This window comes from Sebastes umbrosus, chromosome 6, assembly GCF_015220745.1.
Source record: "Sebastes umbrosus isolate fSebUmb1 chromosome 6, fSebUmb1.pri, whole genome shotgun sequence".
NCBI classification, from domain to species: Eukaryota; Metazoa; Chordata; class Actinopteri; order Perciformes; family Sebastidae; genus Sebastes; species Sebastes umbrosus.
This window is the reverse complement of record NC_051274.1, coordinates 6,525,312-6,547,135: the sequence shown is the minus strand read 5'-3', so window position 1 is coordinate 6,547,135 and position 21,824 is coordinate 6,525,312. Positions and strand designations below refer to the sequence as shown.

Here is a 21,824-nt window from a genome sequence, read left to right as displayed (position 1 = left end):
AAAAAAGAGTGATCGCTCCATGCCAAGTGGGCCAGTGAACCCTGGCGGCAGCAACATCTTGTAAAGTGCCCCTTCAGCAATACACACACTCACACACACTCACAATCTCTCTCTCTCTCTCTCTCTCTCTCTCTCTCTCTCTCGCTCTCACACACACACACACACACACACACACAGGCTTGCTCCCAACTCCAATAAAAGCTCTGTATATCAGCGAGGAGGCCATCCATTAGATAGATGGAGGACAGCAGGCCAAGGTCTAGACACAGTAGCAGAGGGAAGGGCAGGCCTCACACAGCTTTATTACATTATAGACTGGACATGGCAATCCCTTAATGAAGTCATGTTCACACCTTTCCACTCTGCTGCTCTGAGTTGGAGGCCAATGGTTTGAACTATCTACAGCAGGTTGAAGCCTTGTTGTCAGCTTTTAGACTTACAGGCCTTTTTAAATGGGTTGAACATTTTCTAAAATAACAGAATGCCATGCAATTCTCCACCAGAAGCTATATGCCATGGCCACAGTAATTATATAATATATATATAATCTCAACATAACAGGTCAACAATTTAACCAGTGTTCTTATTTTCTGGATATGATGCTTACAACTGCAGGCATTGACACATCACCTTAAACCTGTAGTACGCAGAATTTTTTTTTGCATCAGTGGGCAAAAATGATATACCCATTATTTTTACCCATTGGCATGGCCAAAGGGTAAGAGTCCCTATAGACCCAGAACATACTGGAGAGATTATATATCTGGTCTGGTCTCGCCTGGGAATGCCTCGGGGTCCCTCAGGAAAAGCTGGTAAATGTTGCTGGGGAGAGGGATGTCTTGAATTCCCTGTTAAGCCTGCTGCCCCCATGGCCCGGCCCGGATAAGCGGAAGCAAATGGATGGATGGATGGAAATTTTGTAGTTTTAAGCCCAACTATGTAGTTCTTTCCTAAACCTAACTAAGTGGTTTTGTTGCCTAAACCTAAAGTGACACCAAGGGGCGTGACAAAGTGACAGTATGTGATAAGCTGGGATGAGAACTTTTGGAATATTACACGTATGTATGAAGGTGCAGTAGCCTTCCAGCAGAGGGCGACAAAACCGTACTCACTTAGGTTTAGGCAACAAAACCACTTAGGTTTAGGAAAGACATCATGGTTGGGCTACGTAAACTAAGTAAAATAAATTTGGAAACAACGGAACATCAGTACGGAAAAGTTCTGACAAATGTCACCACAAAACACATGACAAACATCGCTAACGTGACTTCCAAACAAAACGCGGGTCTCTTGCATTCAGCAAAGACTTCATGGCATTAAATTGACAAAAAAGAGCATTCTTACACGCTTTTGCCTTGCGCATCACTGTGGTCATTCACACGCCTTTTCATGCGATCGGGCTGCACGCACAGAGTCAAGCTGCTCAGGAGGAATAATGTGGAGTCTGGAACTGCTCCCATCAAAAATACTTCACCCTTATATATAGTGCACTGGTGGTATTTTTAGAGCTCTTATATAATAATTTTTTGGCTGTTTGTCTGGAATGAAGAAAAGGATCTGTGTGGACATGTAGATAAGAAAAGTCTGACAAAATGGTTATGTAATAAGCCTATAAATAACTTCAGGGCACTATAAATAAATTGGTTCACAGTCATTTTACCTAGTTGGATCACAGACAGTCCTGGCAACGTATTTCAAAAATGTTTTTACTAGTTTGATCTGCTTTGATTCTAACAGTTGACGGGCTGTGAATGCTGGGATGAAAAGAAATGACAGGAAGTGATGTACTCATGAGATGAGAGAGAAAGGAAATAATGGAGTGGAGCGGCAGTTTGCCATCTTGCTTGCTTTCTCCTTCTTCATATACGACTCGTTTTCCCCTTTCATTCTTCAGCTCTCTCTGTGTCTCTTCGCTCCCTCCCATCCTCCCACCTCTGTTCGATCCCCCCTCTTGCCGCCTTTGAAGTTCCTCCCCTCCAATTTCAGAATGCAGTGTCTTGAGAGAGTGGAAGGGAGGAAGGAAGAGGAAAAACCCCAACAACTTCAAAGGGCTTTTCCTGGGCTGTGGGAAGGTGGGGGTTATTTTTAGCCCTCTTTTGCCCACTTAAACGTTTGAGTTGAAGATGGAGGAGAAGAGCGGATAGAGGAGAGGGCACGGAGTCACACGGTCATTGCTGTCATACTGCCCTGCAGGACACAAAGACAGGGTTTTACTATGTAATGCTATGTATCGATATACCCAGTGCTCGAAGTGGTTCGGAACTCGCCGGTACAACATACCTGCACTTCTACATTTTACTCCTCAGTGTACCGTGACTTTTTCTTGTGTAAACTGCCGGTACTCTTCTCTGCCCTCTCCATATCAGGTTTTCTGGGAGATTCATAATGGGGATTCATGACGGCGCCGCGCCTTATAAGCTGTATGAACATGAAAACTATGTGGAGAGCATCTGGATGAGCTGACACACATCACAGGGAAGAGGGGGTTGAGAACGAGGGTGCTGCAATGTATCAGTATAACCTACATGTTCATGTCCTGTGAACAAATATGATTAATGAAACATTAGTCAATGTCGATGGGGCCAAAATCGACAAACAAATAAGGCAAAAACTGCTACAAACTATAACTTAAATTCCCAATTGACTAGCTTGCAAAAAAAAAAATATGGAAATAGGAAATCCCCAGCAAGGCGGACCAGCCCCACTAGCATTAAGTACTGCAAAGCTGTGAAAAGATGCTGGAGATCTGCAACACCAGGTTAAAACCGTCGTCGTTACCCTTACCAACAATCACCAAGTGTGCTTTGGTCGAACTCAACTGTTATTTCACGAGTTTATTTGTGAAAAAACGCAGAATCTACAGTTGTTCCCGAGTTTATAACCAATCTCGGAACCCATCGGCTATCGGTCTGACAACGTTTTAGCCTCTGGGGGCAAGGGTCAATATTTCTGGGGTTCCGGTGTAGCCAGCTAGTATTCGAGCCAAGACTTCCTCTTCTGTGCGCCGGTCATTGTTTACAGTCTGATTAGTAACATGAGACCGAGAATGGAGCTTTTCACAACGTCCTGTTTCATTTTCACTTTGCAAAAGTAGTAGCTTTGGAGACCAACCATGTCGTTTTTTTTCCTAAACCTAACTAAGTGGGTTTGATGCCTAAAGCGGCAGAGTATGAGAAGGTGTTGGTTGGACCTATTTTTAGCAGTGCTGCCCTGTTCCAAAATCTTAGCAATGACTTTATTGAGTACAATTTTGCAATTACCGACTAAACTAATGGCCAGAGTATGAATATGAAACCAGAGTATGTTCCATCACATTTAATGTAACCACATAGTTTTAATTTCATTTAATTGAATGCCAAAACATGATTTGAAAGTCAAGAAAATGTTATTTATTCATATGCAAACACACCATAACTCCTTATGAGTTTTAGGCTGGTGAAAAAAATGTGTGTTTGCTCCATCACATATACTGTAGTATTGAAAAAAACAAAAACGAGTTAATAACATTTACTGTAACCATCAGGATTCTTCCAGTAGCTCTGCATCCACATTCTCAAAAAGCCCCCACTCAATAACTGTGGACAAGTTCCATGCCAGATGGGGAAACATTCATCAAAAACCCATAAAACATGTTACCTGACTCTCATTACTTAGTTAATGATTTTATCATCTCTCATCTATGTTAATATCTTGTATAATGGTCATAAAAGGAGCTAATAACATGATGATTTCCCACGATGATTACTTCCATCGCCCTCCTATTCTCTCATTACTTACTGTATTATCGTCTTTATACTCTTTCTCATTACATTCTCTCATTACGCCTGCAATCATTTTGTCAGAGGAGCGGTCTCCTCATATTTGCATGGTGTTCTGCTTTGCTACTGAGAGGTGGTGACTAATCTGATATCCTCCCTCATCTTTTGCCATGAGTTCACCACCCACCATTTTCTCATGATGGATGGCTGGTGGGAGACAGACAGGGTCTTCAGAGGGAATCACTAATGTGACAGGGTAATACACTCATATCCATCACCCTCAGAACCCTACAAGCGTAACATTTTCATGCCAACGTCCCCTGTTCAATTCTTGCCTGAGACCTTTGTCATACACCACACTACCCCTGAATTTCCTGCCAATTTTTATATCTGTAAACTGTCCAATAAAGGCACAAAATCTCAAAAAAACGTTTGTCTCCATAAATCATTTCACTTTAATTTGCGTATACATCAAACCGACAATACATCATCCAGAGTATGCTCGCATGACCACGCCCCCCTTTTGGGGGAAAACAATCCCGTGTCCCTCATAGACAGTAACAGAGTAAACAGAAGAACTTAGAACACTTATCAGATGCGGTGTAAAATTTGTTATTTTAAGGGTTTCTGGCTTGGGTGTTGCAAAATGGCTCGCTAGTGCTCCCTACACAATTAGAAAAATTTAGCCCCTCGTTCAGGTTTCACATACATGTATGAAATTTGGTAGGCAGATGTAACATGTGGAGATGTGCAAAAAAGCCTCTCGGAGGTATACCCAAAACCCAACAGGAAGTCAGCCATTTTTAATTCAATGTGCCATTTCCGGCCATTTTTAGCATTTTACAGGCCATGTACTTCAACAAACTCCTCCTACAGATTTAAACAGATCGACTTGAAATGTGGACAGGACCATCAAAAGACCCTTGTGATTAAAAGTTATCAAATGTTTTTATGCAACATTGGTGACGTGGCAGCAAAATGCGCCTTTCGCCATAAAACAGGAAGTTGTTGTAACTTCAGCGCATTTGGTAAAATCTGCCCCAAATTTCTCAGCCATGATGACGGTCCAGGTCTGAGGTCATTTACATGCCAATATCAACTGATAGTCCCGCCAATAAACTTTAGCCCCGCCCCTTGTCATAACCCCTGAACTGTGTGTCGTAGACAGTAAAGAAGTCATCATTGGACTCAGCAGAGTTCCTGTTTCATTGTGCCCGACTGTGACAACCAGCGTCCGGCCAGTACCCTATCTGCTTTAATTTGAATTTATTATTCAAATCATAAATTGTACACCAACAACTCAAGTGTAAACCTTTTTAATGCAGCAACAAATTGATCAAAACTTAACCAGGAATTCATATTCCAGTATATAATGTATATGGTATAGAAACATAGAACTGAATTGAATAGATCAGCCTCATTGTCACAGAAACCCGACCCAGCTATTTGAGTCAGTATCGGCCGATATCCAATCCAGTATCGGTGCATCCCGACTGAAAACCCCCAAAAAATTCATACGCCTCATTCCCTACAGCAGCTATTATATTTGAATGCTGCCCAACATCCTTCAATAGACACACATGGCACGTAAAATATTCATAATTGCACACCAATGGACGTTGAATCTTTTATTTTATATAATACATTTATTGGACCGAAGCGTGATAATCACCAACTCAGCCAAATCTGTCTGACTTTTCATGTGTATCACAAGTGATGTTGCCCGTGGAAAAGACATGTCTGGTCTACAATGAAGATCTGGTGTGACGTCTGCCATGTATGTTCCCCATCTGCCCCACTGCTTTGCTTACAGCCCCTCAGGCCCAGGCTGATTGCTGTTTAAACAGTGCTGGTGAGCAAGGAATATGGCACAATCAGCTCCCCAGTGATGCTCACTTTGATGAATGAGCAGAGGTGTAAAAGTATAGATTACCATTTTTGTTGTACTGTCGAAATTGCATGTATGTAATTCCCTGGAGGGCTTTGTACTGTACGTGTCTGTGGCTGTGTGTGTGTGCACTCACTTTTGTGTGTGGTTGTGAGTGCATGCAGGTTTGTGTTTGACCTGTATGTTTTAAATTCTGTCTCATACTCAATTGTCTCCGGGTAAATAACCTATACGGTGTATGTATTCCATCTATCTTTCTACTGCCTCCCTGTTAACCCCTCTACACCTGGAGAGCTGTTGGCATTCACATACAGTTTTGCCCTAACCAATGAGTAGCAAGGGATGTCCCGTCCATGTCATTATCAGTTGATAGCTGCGGTTGTGGTTGCTACAAGCAGTTAACTTGAATTAATAAAGAAATATGACACATTTAATAAAGAAATGTGACTGGAGACTGAGAAAGTTTGCTCAGGCTGGTGGGCGGTGCTTGGTATTTCTTCAACTGATCTCATCATGGCTGCCAGGTCACAAACTTTCTCATTTAGCAGCCAAACAGTACACTAAAATATGTTTCTGAAAATTTTTATGCGAGAAATAAACATTACAGTAACAGAATATTGATTTATATTTGATCAGTGCTGCCTAATCTCTGTCTTCATACCCCTCACATAACACACTCCCCAATCCCAGTTCTTACTTTAACCCCGCTTCTCCCTCCTTTGTGACCTTCTGCAGGAGTATGCCTGGTGCTGGGTTGCATGATCTTCCCCGACGGATGGGACGCCGAGGTGATCCGAGACATGTGCGGGGAGCAAACGGGGAAATACTCCCTGGGCGACTGCTCTGTACGCTGGGCCTATATGCTGGCCATCATGGGCATACTGGATGCTCTCATCCTCTCCTTCCTGGCCTTCGTCCTGGGCAACCGGCAGACAGATTTCTATCTCGATGATTTGCAGACAGACAACAAAGGTTTGTATAGGAATAATGAAACTGAAGTCAGCATCCTCACCAACAGGATGATCCATGTAGAAGATATGGAAATAAGGAGCAGTATTGTTCCTGCATTGCAGGGTAAAACAATATCTTTTCACTCAAACATACTTGGATAAGCAACATAGAGGTTAGATTTATGCTTCATTGTTTGTATCTTCAAATGGTATGTTTCATTTATACAAGAGAAAAGGCTTTGAGGATGAGGACTAATGATGAGGTTGGGAAACCCAACGCTATCTCAAGTCTTAGTTTGGCTCGCTGGGGTTGCTGGAGTGTCGCTAACCTAAACTCTGATATAATGCTAGTACTATGGAGAAACCGCTTATAGTGATCATGGTGACAGTGATCAACCGCTTATATGTATCAAAAAGCTTAAGACCTTGATGATGCATTATTGTGAAGATTGAAAGTTTTTGTTGAACAGCGTTGCCATAGCATGGCGGCCATTTGGCGTGATTCGCAAAGGAAGTTGTTGTTTCTTCAGCATACTATGTCAAATCTGCTCCGAATTTCTCAGCCATGATGGCGGTCCAGGCCTGAGGTCATTTACATGCCAATATAGACTCATAGCCCGGCCCCAAGACATGAACCGTTTGTCGTAGACTCTTGTGGAAGGTGTCAATGCACTCAGTAGAGAGTTCCTATTTCATTGGTATGTTTATCCCCGCCCCCTGCACATTAGCCACGCCCCCTTTCATAACTCATGAACCTTTTGTCCTAGAGTCTTGCGGAAAGCGAAATTGCACCCGGCAGAGCTTGCGTGTTTTATTGGTGAAGGTTATCACCGCCCCTAATATTTAGCTACGCCCCTTTCATAACTCACGAACCGTTTGTCATAGACTCTTATGGGGGGTATCATTGCAATCAGCAGATAGTCCCTGTTTCATTTTAAGGCCTATGGAAAGGAGGCTGGTTCATGGGCGGACATCGGTCTTGAGGTACGGGGTATAACACATGCGCATTGTAACTGAAGCTGTGGACGGCGTTGCGATTGGCTCAATTTCTGAGAGTGCAGACCAGATTTTCCTGCGCATGTGTTATACCCCAAAAATATGATGTGTTGATGAAGCGTGACCTAGCCTCCTTTCCATAGGCATTATCCCCGCCCCCTACACATTAGCCACGCCCCCTTTCATAACTCATGAACCGTTTACCGTAGAGTATTGCGGGAAGCGACATTGCACCCAGCAGAGCTTGCCTGTTTCATTGGTGAAGGTTATCACCGCCCCTAACATTTAGCTACACCCTTTTCATAACGCATGAACTGTTTGTCGGAGGGCATCTCTGGACTCATAAGGGACATCATCTTTCATTAGTGACGTGTTCCCCGCCCCCTACACTTTAGCCCTTCCCCCTTTCAGTACTAATGGACCGTTTATCGTAGACTCTTGTTTCATTGTACCTGGCTGCATCAATCAGCGTCCCGCCAGTACCCCCGACCCGCGAGAAGGAGCGAAGGCCCGTTCATCGCCACTTGCTGCTTTAATTCAATTTTTGTTTTTTACTTTACTCCCTTGATACCTTTTCCTTGCTGTAACTTATCTGCCTTCCACCTGTCTCCCCGAGGCTGGTGCTGCATGCACATTGAAATCATGACAGGAAAAAGAAAGTCATTTTCTCTGAATGAAAAACGAATGCGCACCAGGGAAAGCACCTCTGGCTGAAGCCGACCTCGCCAAGTGGTTTGATAATGTCTGGTCAGGTGATACCCCCCAAGTGGGACTCTGCCGAGGAAAGTGCAGGTGTGTAGGTGGGAGGGGATGTCAGGTGACCGTGGGTGTAAAGGCTTATGTCACTTCCCAAGCAAAAGCTGTGATCTATAAAACCAAACTTAAGGGGGAAATTGGCGACGCAGGTGGTGAGATGGTGAATTGAAGCCCATGTTGCAGAAATTAAATGTGAGAGGTGCATCATTATACGTTTAATGATGCCTCTCACACATTTAATTTCACTTCATACTTATAGATCCACTTTATCATAAACATTCAAACCAGCCGTGTTATTGTGCTAATGAGCCATTCCTTAAGCACCTTTCTGGTGCGTTCCAACAGCTGTGGAACGCACTGCAGCTGTTAACATGATCATCAGTGGTTGTAGAAATCCATAATATCATCAAAGATCCCCTTTACACCTGGAATTAAAATGCGTTTTGGGTGATTGGATTGCAATCGGATAATAACGGATAGGTAACGTAAAAACGTGAAAGCCTCTCGCCAGAGCCAGTGTTTGTCCATTCTGGGCTACTGTAGAAACATGGCGGTGCAATATGGCGGACTCGGTGAAGAGGACCCGCTGTAGATATGAAGAGATCATTCTAAGCTAACGAAAACACAACGATTCTTAGTTTCAGGTGATTATACACTAATGAAAACATAGTTATGAATATTATATTCCATTTCTGCTAATACTCCTGAATGCTCTACACTGGCCCTTTAACTGTGAGGCCATTATTATGAACAATATTGGCCCAGTTGAAAAATGACTACACTCCAACCTGACCTCAGCAACTCCAGCCAAATTGCTTCCAGTGCTGTATTCAAGAGTGGGAGAACGTCCTCCAGCCTCCAGAGGTTTTTTTTGACAGTTTGCATGATGTTGCATCAGGACGCTTGAATTGCATTGTTTCAGCTGTATGAAAAGAGAGGAAGAGGAGGACAGGAACGGCAGAAGAAGGCAGTTGAGGGGCAAGAGTAAAAAAGATACAATGCCAAACAATACAAATTCTCCTCACACAAGGATTATGTGTTTGATTTGACTCAATGTGCAACAACAGAAAAAGAACCAGAGCGAGGGTGAAAGAGATAGAGAAAGATCTATGACAGGAGACATAGTAGACTGAGAGATATACATACAGAGTAAAGGAGAGAGGAGGAGTGAGAGGAAGAGACTGAGAGATAAAGAGAGAGAAAAGAGACATAAGATGTCTTGGTTCTCCGACGGTCTATCTCCATGATGGTTTCCATGGTAACTGGAGATATTCCAGAGCGTGGGCGTGTCTCTGTTTTTATCTGATTAACCTCATTGACAGTGGCGGTGATTTTACACATTCAATGCATATAATGCTTCGTTCACATTTCTTTCATAGAAATAAATGTTCCTCTAGCGTCTTTATATCAACTGATAAAACAAAACTGTGTGACAACCAATGGACAACCCATGAAAGCATTTGTTGTTCATTTAAGTGACATGGGTGAACAAAAAAACTGCATCAGCATTAGGTCAATAATATGACAAATATAAGTGGATTTCTATTAAAATATACTGTCAAAAATACATAAATCAACAATGAGAAACAAATTAAAGGGATAGTTAGGGTGTTTTGAAGTGGGGTTGTATAGAAAAAATTGATATCCATTGAAGTGTACACTATATTTAGAATATTTTCCGACGGGGAACTGAACTGAAAATGAAACGTATCTATAATGTTTTTGGCTGTGTTCGAAACCGCCTACAACATATACTGACGAACGCAGTATGCAGTATACAGTACATACTGCATATTGCGTTCCTCAGTAGTATGCAGCCATATGCATGACCTGGTGGACATGTACCGCTGGATTTAACAATATAAAAATGACCACTGACTATCTGTGTAACAATTTAGCCACAAATTCACAGACCAGACATATACTCTGGTTTTGTCTGAGTCTTGTTTTAGGTGAGCCTTTCTTTTAGGTGGCTAAAATATGTTTTGCTGCTGGCCCCGTCCACAGCACTGTATTGCTTTGCACCCGTGCCGGTACCCCGATTATGGAGAAGTACCTCATACAACCCCACTTAAAAACACCCAAACTATCCCTTTAAATAAATTACAAATGTGCACTGAAGGTGGACATAGATTAAAAGTGTATGTTTTGGGTTTTTTTACCATTGAGCGATGTCCTAAATGCTTAACTCATACTTACATAAGCAGATTCATGTTTTACAGAACTATGCACTTTTTCTGTTCTTGCCTCACTGTGTCTATGCTAACACTTTTGTTCTTTTTTTGTCCTTGCAGATTTTGCTGTGTCAAGGGTAAGTTGACTTTTGCTTTATACATTTCGTGTGCATTATATTTGTGGAATACATATACGTGTGCCTGTGTAAAGCCTCATTAGTTTTTGAGCATAATGCAGTACCCAGCGTCATTAGCTGACAGTGGTAGTGGAGGGATCTTTTGTCCTGCTAGTAGTATTCACCCACAGCCACCCATATGTCACATATGACATACTGTATATGAACTATTGTGAGTTTTATGTGAACTAATAAAGGCCTACTCAAAAACAAGCTATCTGTTTTACACTGCTGTGTAGCTACATATTGAATTTAAACTAAATATTGACAAAAAATGAAGTGCACTAAGTGATACAATTTATTTTTATTTTGCTCTGTTCAAAAGTAAATTTAACTTACATTTTAGGTTTTCAGGGACAAAACAACCCTTACGAAAAAAGTGGTATACTTCAAGTTTATTTTATGAAGTATACTTAAGTAAAGTTCAAGTATATTTCCCCAAAGTATACTTTATGTAGTAAGTATACTAATATCCATGTACTATTAGTATACTAGTTGTTTACTAATTCAATACTTATTGGTGTGAGCTAGAATGACCAAGAGGGCCTTGTTGCTCCTGCTCACTGCAGAGGGTGTAGGATGCAGACAGCGGTGGACGTTGCCTTATATACTGTGGTAACGCATGCGTTCGATAGGTACGTCCTGATTGGCTGGCTACGTTTATGCAAATCTCAGTGGGTAAACGCGTGCGTGTGATTGGAGGAGAGTATTACCCATAGAGTCCAGTAGAAGGCTCCGCCTGTGCTTATGGAACTGGGGTTACAATATCGTAACCTTTGTTAGGTTACATAAAATATCATTATTTGCCTTAAAATAAGTACTTTTTATGTAAGTTAATTTAAGTATGTAATGATAACGTTAATATGACGTTCAAATAAGTCAACGTTGACTTTTGGTTCCACACATCCAACCCGACCTCACGCGGACTTCCACAGACTTTCATTTGATGCATATTTGTGATACATCAAAAACAAATGCAATCTAGGAGAAAATGTATATCCCTCAAAACATAATTGAGAATGCAGTTTCGTTGTATGAGAACGTAATTTCTAGGACACCAGGCTGCTAAATCAGTACAATAAGAATGATCTGTCTTGTTTTCTCCAGATTGAGGTGCGGGATAGAAGAGAGCCGAGGTATGGAGTGCAGCGTCTTCACTGAGGGCAACAATGGCACTGGACAACTTTTCTCCTCTTCTCTTCTCTTCTCTTCTCTTCTCCATCTGTTTCTTTCCCTCTCCTCTCTTCTTCCCCTCTACGCTCTTCTTCTCTTCTCTCCAATGATCAGGATATCACCCAATCTTAATGCAGACACCAAGTGTACATGATTCTGTAAGATAAAAAAACAGCAAAACACACTGGTATAAACTATATTTTCAACAACAAAAAAAATAATACAAGCTTGTACAGTTCATTTAACACTCGACTTTCTCAACGAATACCTTTATGATGAAAAAAAAAAAAGATTTACTGTATTTAAAGTCCTGATTTGTGTGAGAAATTCAGTCCTTATGATGAAGAACCATAATGTCCATCTATGATTTAATGATTTTTTTCAAATCTTGCTTCTTTAATGACTTTGAGTTTGCGTGTTGTGTACATCCATAGCTCCAGAAAGTGGATTATTGATACTCCTGGTACAGTGACGGAGTCGAGACTCGCAATACAGCAGCAAGTTGATTATTAAACATTCAAAACACTTCAACGCTGACTTATATGGCTCTTCATCTAAGGACTTTTCCAATGTGAGGAATTTAAAGGAGTACCCCCATTGCAGCTTTACAGAACCTAACATCTCTGGGAGATTCTCTACTGTACATACTTAACAATGTAAATAACATGACTGCTGACAAAAACAGCCGACAACAAAACCTCATCTGACTAATGCATTCGAGTATAGTATTTCTACCCTTGGTTTCAGTGTTCCTTGTGCCAAAAGAGCATCGGAGTATGTGCGAATCCATTGTGTTTATACCCTCACTGCTGATTTGGTGGGATTAGACAGATGGGAATAAAAATGGATATTTTTGCTGAATACTCCACAGAAAAGCAGGGGACTGTGAATCAAAGTGATTGTGTATTACAATTTGTTTTTTTACACAGAACAAAAGACGCTTCCCCTGCATCAACAAGGCCTCAAAACAAGCCTCTTATTGTAGTATTTCACCCTACAGTATATAGTAAAAAGTTGAATTGCTGAACTGAATTGCAGCTGTCCAAGTCAGACTTAGAAATCACATTTTATTTTGAGTTCCCTCCTTTGTAATACCCTTTCACCAGTGTGCAGTTTACTCCAGTTTATGGTTCCAGCATACAGTGATCAGTTTACTCTACAGATGTCTTAAGACTGTGTGAATATGGCTGTATGAGTCGGCCTTCTCTCAGAGGGAAGCCCCAAGTGCTGCATTGTCTTAAGGTGATGTCACTTATTTGCCTCTTGAACAAGCAACGCTGCTTGTAGTAGTCATAGGAATCACAAGTGGGACAAAATCACAGCAACTAATGAATGAAAACGTCCTTAAAAAGTACTAAATCACCTCAAAGCATTGCCTCTGGAACATGAGTATTAGTCAGCAGAATATATTGTGACTTGGTGTCCTACCATTGAATCCTTGCATGGTAGATATACATTTTTATATCATTAAGGGGCCATAGCTTGAATTTTAGAAGATATATCAAAAGTCTAAAGGTACGTGTCCACAGACTCCGTCCTTTCCACGCTTCCCATTCTATGTCTATGTAAGCAGCCGTGCAATGCATTCTGGTAGCGTGGCAGTGCGATTCCAGAGATGGACTGTCAAGTCGCCCGCTCCTCATTTGCATAAATTTGAGGTCCAGGCTGTTTTATGCAAATCACGGGCGTCCGACGCGATTCGCCGCTTCTGGAAACTCCCAAGAAACTTTTAAACTAAGCCTTGTCGATACAAAATAAAGACACATTCAGCTTTTTCTTGCATTAAATGTTTTCAGAAACGCATTTCGGTGAACTATTTTTTGTGAATAAGAGAAGAAAGTTTCCAACCGAGCCGCCATATCGTTTCCGGTTTGAAAGCTGGGAGCAGCAGCAGCCCACAAGGGAAAGCTTTTGTCCAATCAGGTGCCTCGTGCCTTGTGTCTAGTTGCAGCCAGTCAATAGTCCAACGCTGGGAAGCGAGGCGATCCCTCGCGATAAAAAAATGCCCCTGTGGACACGTTCCATAAGTCCTCCCAAGGCACCGCCAGCACCCGTACCCCCGATAAAGTAGCCTAAAGTAGCCAAACTGAAATACATTGGGTCTCATGCAAGAACATTTTAAAATATTACTTTTTTTCTGTGAGGTTTGTCATGAGTGTTCCACATCTGTTTCAACCTGGTGGGCGTCACCTGTTCATGACGAGGTGTGTGGTCGTGAGCGGCATTAGCATAGTGAGCGCCCCAAAGAAGTGCTACATTAAGCTACTTGTTTTGGTCACAAAAATGTTACCAAAGAGTAGAGAGCAGAGCCGTACTGTGGCAGAAATGAAGAATGGTTTGACATGAAGTTAAGCTAAGTTCACATTACACGACTTTCAAAGTCGTCAGTTCACAGTACTACTTGCTGTCTTGTAATAGGGAGTCTTGAAGTCGACAGGGAGTCACACACTACAAGATCTTTCACCAGCAGGAATCCCCGATGAAGTCTCCAAACTACATTTTGTCACAAAAACACACCTGAGAAATACATCGTAAATTACGTGATACCATACGGGACACATTGCTGATGTTGTCATTGGCACATGTTCACAAAATAACCTGTTTCCACCGGTTTCCACACTCTTCTTTACTATTTATTCCTCTAAGTGCAACAACAACTTTGCTCCGTGTTGCAAATGCAACACATACAGTAAATTCCTATTGTTACAGATGATCCCCTCCCTCCCCCAGGTTTCCCCTCAATCCGTTTCTCGCGCTCTTATTGGCTGTACCTTGTGGCCAGAGTCCCCGACAGCACCAGATATCTAGAATGTGCCTGCGAGGCATCGCGAACCTCTCGGCTCGTGTCTTTGATGCTCGAGCACCAATGTGTGAGCGGCGAGCCGCCGCCGATTTACCTCTGATCTGGGGCTTTTGTCGGGGAGCAGAAAATCAGGACTAAAGTTGTGTAGTGTGAACTCGGCATTAGATACAAAAAAAAATGTCTAGTTAAAGCAAAGCAGACCATGACTTTGATGGGAGGCGCTCAAGGCAATGTGATAAGAGATTGATGGGAGAATATTATATAGATGAGATGTTACAATGCCTTAAACACATGATTAACGTTTTAAATTGGAAAAAAAAGCAAACCCGCAACAAATTTACTTGGTTATTTTAAGGCTACAAACTACTTAGTTACGTTTGGTAAAATATCCTGGTTTGACTTCAAATAAGGGGCCTATGTTTATTACGTAAGTCACATGCGTAATGTTAAAGATTTCACGTAAATTCTAATTGACTTCACATGGGACACAAACAGCGGTCTCCAGCATGAAAGTCCTGTGTTTGTTTGACCCACACATCCACCCCGACCTCCTCCTTAGCAGAGTTCTGTGGACTTTGATCAGAAATCTATTTTTTTGATAAGTCAAAAACAAGTGTATTCTAGGAGAAAATACGTTTCCCTCAAATAGTAATTGACAATGCAGTTTAGTTGTATGGGAACAAACTTTTTCGGAGACCAGGCTGTGCATAAAGACCTCGAGGAAGCTGACAGAGTGAGCAACTACAGAACTGTAGAAGTTGCCATGCAAAAATATGTTAATAGAATCATGAATCCAAAGAAGAAGAAAAATGTTTTCCATCTTCTCAGTAAATTGCTAAACTGAAGAGAATTTTTATTTTTATTGAAATTCATTCAAATGAAGGCATTGTGATCTGTAAGTCAACAAGTTTCTCTCTGTGCACGACTGGTACAGGTCTGGATCACTCATGAATTTTCTCCATAATTAATTCGTACGCAATAGAATTTATGAATGAATTTAGAATTTAGAAATGAATCTGCTCATACCGTACCAATGGTTCTTGCATGAGGCCCAATGAATCTAATAATACTGGAATCAGTCTATAAAATGTGTTACAGTAATAAAATAATAACACAAAATAATGTCAAATAATATAAAAAAAAAGTATTATTTATGTAGCATTGGGACAAGCCACCGATACCGACCAGATTATTGTTGCTCCGACAACAATGTACCTTGATGTAGCACTCCGGACAAAGCCACTCGTGTCAGTGGTTGTGATCAAAACGCCTATGACATGAATTATTTTCTGACACCTTTGTCACAGTGATCACTGCTACAACAGCAACATAAAAGTTGTAATTTCTACAGGACATTTCAAACAAGACAACCCAGAAGTGATTGGCTTGACACATCTAATAGGACAACCGGGAAATACTATGTATTCCCTGTTTAAACAATTGTGTGCTACTTTCAACAAAAAAATTGGCACCTGCTACATAAAATATGAAAAACACCTGCAAGGGGCATTCTTTACTCTGTTTGATGACGCTGCCAGTATGAGGTTTGTAACTCCCCATTGTACCCGTGAGCACAGTTATGGCCTCTCTAGGCTGTGGCCACTGGATATGTCTGCATCAATGACCCTCGATTGTCATGATATTAGTGACAAGTATGATTCTAACATGTGACAAGCTGCAGTTGCACAGTACGATAGAGCTGGCTGCTGTAATCCGGAGCACCATGGGGCTTTTTTATCCCTCTCAGAGCAGCACTTCAGGCTGACATACTGTAACTGAAACCCCTAAGGCACCAAACCAGGGTCGAGTCATCCAGGAATGAAATTAGTTGTGTAATAAAAGCACACAGATATTTGTTTCATATAAGAATTTGGTATCCATTGCCCATTTGCTGGCATTGGGGTGGCACACAATCATATACTGTAAACCCTGAGAAGTAATTAAATCCATTTCACTGAACAATTCAACCACACGAGATGATCTGCATTCTACAGCAGTTTATCTAACGGGCAACATCACAATGAAAATACAATCCAGTGAGGGATTTGAATGCATTATATTTACCTGTAATCCATGTTACACTTTGTTGGGGATGCACTATTAACACAAGTATTCATGTTAAAATGTCATGTGACACCATCACTTTTACAAAACAATATTGCTGTTGCAACATCTGAAGAATTTGTCTTTACATGTAATACACATGTATAATGGGTTAATATACGGTAAGCAATCCTCGCTCCTACAAAAAGACGTTCCCATACAACTAAACTTCATTCTCAATTATGTTTCATGGGAAACGTATTTTCTCCCAGATTAAGGTTGCAGTTTTAAACATGTGATTATCGCTGTGAATTGAAACAAAACAAAACTGCAACAAAACTACTTGGTTATGTTGAGTAAAAGATCATGGTTTGGCTTAAAATAAGTAGCGCAGGTTTATTATGTAACTTACATAACGTTATGTTTAACGCTTCACGTAACATTAAAACAAAACTACTTGGCTATGTTTAGGCAACAAAACTACTTGGTTATATTTAGTAAAAGATCATGGTTTGGCTTAAAATAAGTAGCCTAGTTTAGTTACGTAAGTTAAGTAACGTAATGTTAAGTGCTTTACGTAACCTTAAAACAAAACTACTTGGTTATGTTTAGGCAACAAAACTACTTGGTTATATTTAGTAAAAGATCATGGTTTGGCTTAAAATAGGTTTGTTACGTAACTTTGGTAATGTAATGTTGAATACTTCAGGTAACGTTAAAACAAAAGTAGTTGGTTATGTTTAGACAACAAAAGTACTTGGTTATATCTAGTAAAAGATCATGGTTTGGATTAAAATAAGTAGCCTAGGTTTGTTACGTAACTTACGTAACGTAACGTTAAATGCTTCATGTCACATTTAAACAAAACTACTTGGTTATGTTTCAGCAACAAAACTATTTGGTTATGTTTAGTAAAAGATCATGGTTTGGCTTTAAATAAGTAGCCTAGGTTTGTTACATAGCTTACGTAACGTAATGTTAAACACTTCATGTAACGTTAAAAAAAAACTACTTGGTTATGTTTTGGCAACAAAACGATTTAGTTATGTTTAGTAAAAGATCATGGTTGGGCTTATAATAAGTACCCTAGGTTTGTTAAGTAACTTACGTAACGTAAGGTTAAATGCTTCAGGTCACATTAAACCAAACTACTTGGTTATGTTTTGGCAACAAAACTACTTGGTCAGCTTTAGTAAAACATTATGGTCTGGCTTAAAATAAGTACATTTTTTAAGTTATTTAGGCTACGAACGTAAATTAAAATAATAATAACACTGAATTTTGACTTTTTTCACAAGGGACAACGAAAACGAACGTAATCACATATATTTCCCTTCAAAACATAATTGACAATGCAGTTTTGTTGTATGGGGATGTAATCTTTAGGAGACAAGGCTGTTGTAAGATATTTAATTTCAGCCGGATATAGTGGCCTAGTAGGGTATCCTGTATTAGGTTATTGGTGCATCCCTACTCTATATACATATAATGAGCAGATAGCTAGATGTGTAGTGTGTTTTTCAGAATAGTAGCTAGCTAACTCTCAGGGAGCTGTGAATACAGTACTGTATTAAAGGCTCATTATGGAAACGATCATCAAAACAAGTCGGGCTAAAGCATTTTTAGTCGATACTCTTGAGATGTGGTCATCAGTCCAAATGACACATTACTCTACAGTGTCCCGTTGGTAAGGTTTCAGTTACATTTTGGTACAGTAGTGCTACTCTGGTTTTTTCAAGCTGGGCCTTTAAGACAATATGAAAACAGCCCTTATGCTGAATCTAATGATGCTGTCCATGCAGGCTCTGCATAGACCTTAGCTTACATCTATCAACCATCTTATCGTAAAAGTGGTGGGCCCTCATTACAAGAAAAGTTTCTTTCACTTTAACCTTGAAGTAACCATGCAAGCATTTGAAAAAAAAAATGTTAAAAACAATTGAAACGGTATCTACAGACCTCATTTGGTATTGCAAGAAATATGTTTTGATATGTACATCATCATTTCAGAAAATCAGTGGACTTGCTGAGACATCAGCATGGTGATTTTTTTTTTTTTTATATATCTAATGGTATAAATGGCGGTAATGTCTCTCATACAGTATTGAGATTTAGACATCTACTAGGGCATGCATCTGTCATTTGAGAATTCTTTCACGGGCCCAGGACATAATTTACGACAAATCTACAGAAATGGAAATAACAAAGAAAAAGCCCTGAGGCCTTCGCGGTCACGTCAGGCTTCCGAGCATCATTACCATGTGTCATCATCGGTCTGGTCTCCTCTCTGGGTACTCTGTTCCTGAGGACTTGACGATGAACTGGAAAAATACCTTAACAAGGAACTGACAATACTTTAACCCTGATGAGCACATATTTGTACCACTCCAGGTGCCTCTAAGAACTCTTGATTTAATTCAGATGTGGTGCAGAACCAGCAAAACAAGTAGTGACATTGTAGTTTCTTTTTTCTACTGAAGACTACGTACTCGGACTGAGCTCTGAAGCTATAGATGGATTTTTCTGCAGATTTGAGGTCAATTCAGTTTCAAGTCGAACATTTCAAACTTAGATAATTAAGAATATTTTCTTCCCCCAGTTATTTAGCTTGATTCGGGGAAACATTTTGATAAGTGAAACTAATAGACAGCACTTGATTTTCAATTGATTTTGTTTTATTTGATTGGACTCCAAAGCTGAATTCACCTCAATCTTGAATTACAGAATCATATAAATACGTGGAAAAAGAATGAAAAGCTAATAAAAAAGGACACAGAGTCGATGAGAAGTCATTTCCAATCTCTAGCAGCAAACAACATGTTTGTTGATTGTGTAAAATGTCATTGATATGTCAATGATTTCATCATGGTTTTTATCATGCAATATCATGTATAAAGACATAATGTTGGGGGTGGGACGGATCGGGGGCAAAGATGAATACTGTCTAGTGACTTACGTTATGATAATAGTTGACTTTCTGTTAACTCCTGAAATGCAGATGTTGCCAAAATACCATCAACTATCATGTGTTAACATGAAGAAAAAAAAAAATCTGTTTTTGTTTTGTAACAAAAGAATGATATACTGATATTTGTCAAGTACTTCTGATGAGATCTTTGTTTTTATGTGTTAACTACAGAATCTTTCCTTTCTGTTCTGGTTTACTTTCTATGTATTTTGGTATGATGTATGATGATTGTTGTTCTGTCACATCAGACTTAACATCTCCGATTCAATTTTGACTCACAAATGGATGACTGCTCGTTGAAATGTCAACACCCAAAAATGTATAAAAGTCTATTTATAAAGTTGCTTGATCGTGGACAAGTGGACAGAGTCTGAAAGAGGCTTGTTGCTTTTCATGAATTATGATGACATGCTGATTTTGATTTTAAAAATTATAATGTCTAATTAATTCCTATTTGTGAATAGTATTCCAACTCACCATGATGACAATTTCTGTTATTGAAACACATTTTGAGAAGGTCAAATAAAGATATTTTACATTCAAAAACATTATCCAGACTTAAATCAATGAATCATGTGGATTTAAAGGGACAATGTGGAGGATTTAAAGAGGTTTCACAGTTTTGAATCCGGCTTGGGGCCTTTCTGTGTGGAGTTTGCATGTTCTTCCCGTGTTAGCGTGGGTTTTCTCCGGGTTCTCCGGCTTCCTCCCACAGTTCAAAGACATGCAGGTTAGGTTTATTGTCTCATTCATTGACTCTAAATTACCCGTAGGTGTGAATGTGAGCGTGAATGATTGTCTGTCTCTGTGTGTCAGCCCTGTGATAGTCTGGCGACCAGTCCAGGGTGTACCCCGCCTTCGCCCAATATCAGCTGGGATCGGCTACAACTTCGTTTCAGGGGATTATACACTGTAATGAAAACGTAGTTATCGATATTATATTCCATTTCTGCCAATAGATCCTCCTAAATCCTACACACTGGCCCTTTAAAGTGAGGGTAGACAGAATGTTTTTTGGCATCATTGGGCAAAACTGGCATAATAAACTCTCATCATATTGTAATTCAAGTGTTCTGAGAGAAAACTAGACTTCTGTACCTCCTCATGGCTCTGTTTTCAGGCTTTGAAAAAATCTAGCCTGTGACGGGCGACTTTGTCCAATAACAGGTCATTTCAGAGAGAGCATTCCTATTGGCTGTTAGAGGCAGCTGTCAATCACTCGGAAACTCTTATCAAACGGTCAAACTAGGCAGCGCTGATCAAATGTGAATCAATATTCTGTTACTGTCATGCCTATTTCTCGCATAAAATGTCTTCAGAAACATCTTGTAGTGTACTGTTTAGATGTAAAATGAGAAAGTTTGCTCTGGCTGGTGGGCGGTGCATGGTATTTCCCTCAACTGATCTCAACATGGCGGCAGGGTCACAAACTTTCTCATTTTACAGCTAAACAGTACACTACAAGATGTTCCTGAAAACATTTTACACGAGAAATAGACATATAGGCATCATATTTGATCAGCGCTTCCTAGATTGACCGTTTGATCGGAGTTCGCGAGTGACTGACAGCTGCTACGAGACGACAAGACTCCAGCTCGGCTCTACTTGGTTGTTTTCCTCCGGTCTGTGAAATCTTGCAGATGACATAAGGAACACCGGAGGACACAAAGGATATGGAGGCACATGATGTTTTTTTTCAGATTACCTGTCTCATGCACTACTGTCAGGATATACTGACTGTTTTATAAAAATAACTTCTTTTTAATCATATTTGCTCCAATTCTACCTACTGCAGCTTTAAAGCAAAGCAATAAACACAGATCTGGTACACATACTGCTCTATACACACACTTACAGTATTTTCAACCATAGAAAGGTCCTGATGCCTGTATCCATCACCATGCACAAAGTTGTGGTTGAAACAGGACTATTTATGTAATTAACTGCCAAGCCAGAGCATCCAGTTCTGCTCTAGTGTTGAGGGTGAGTCACACAACCAAAAATATCACACAGGGCCACTGCACACAGATGCACACCAAGAGGGTGGCATCGCCTGAGACCGCCTGTGACTTGAGAATCCGCAGCTTGTCACACAGTAAGTACCTGTAATTCATCAGTGGGTTCATCCTCTGTGTGGTC

The 21,824-nt window shown here is 40.5% G+C and overlaps 1 protein-coding gene across 2 annotated transcripts in view; it reads left to right on the top strand.

Annotated features, from left to right (window-relative positions):
• LOC119490334 (LHFPL tetraspan subfamily member 4 protein-like) overlaps positions 1–13,445 on the top strand; it is a 30,685-nt gene extending 17,240 nt beyond the window's left edge. Inside the window, exons 2-4 of one of the 2 annotated variants that reach the window (XM_037773666.1) lie at positions 6,382–6,618; positions 10,643–10,659; positions 11,806–13,445. In XM_037773666.1, the coding sequence (XP_037629594.1) occupies positions 6,382–6,618; positions 10,643–10,659; positions 11,806–11,859 (308 nt within the window). In that variant the 3' untranslated portion in view covers positions 11,860–13,445. The remainder of the gene's footprint in view (positions 1–6,381; positions 6,619–10,642; positions 10,660–11,805) is intronic. The other variant, XM_037773665.1, reaches the window with a different exon arrangement.
• The last annotated feature ends 8,379 nt before the right edge of the window (positions 13,446–21,824 follow it).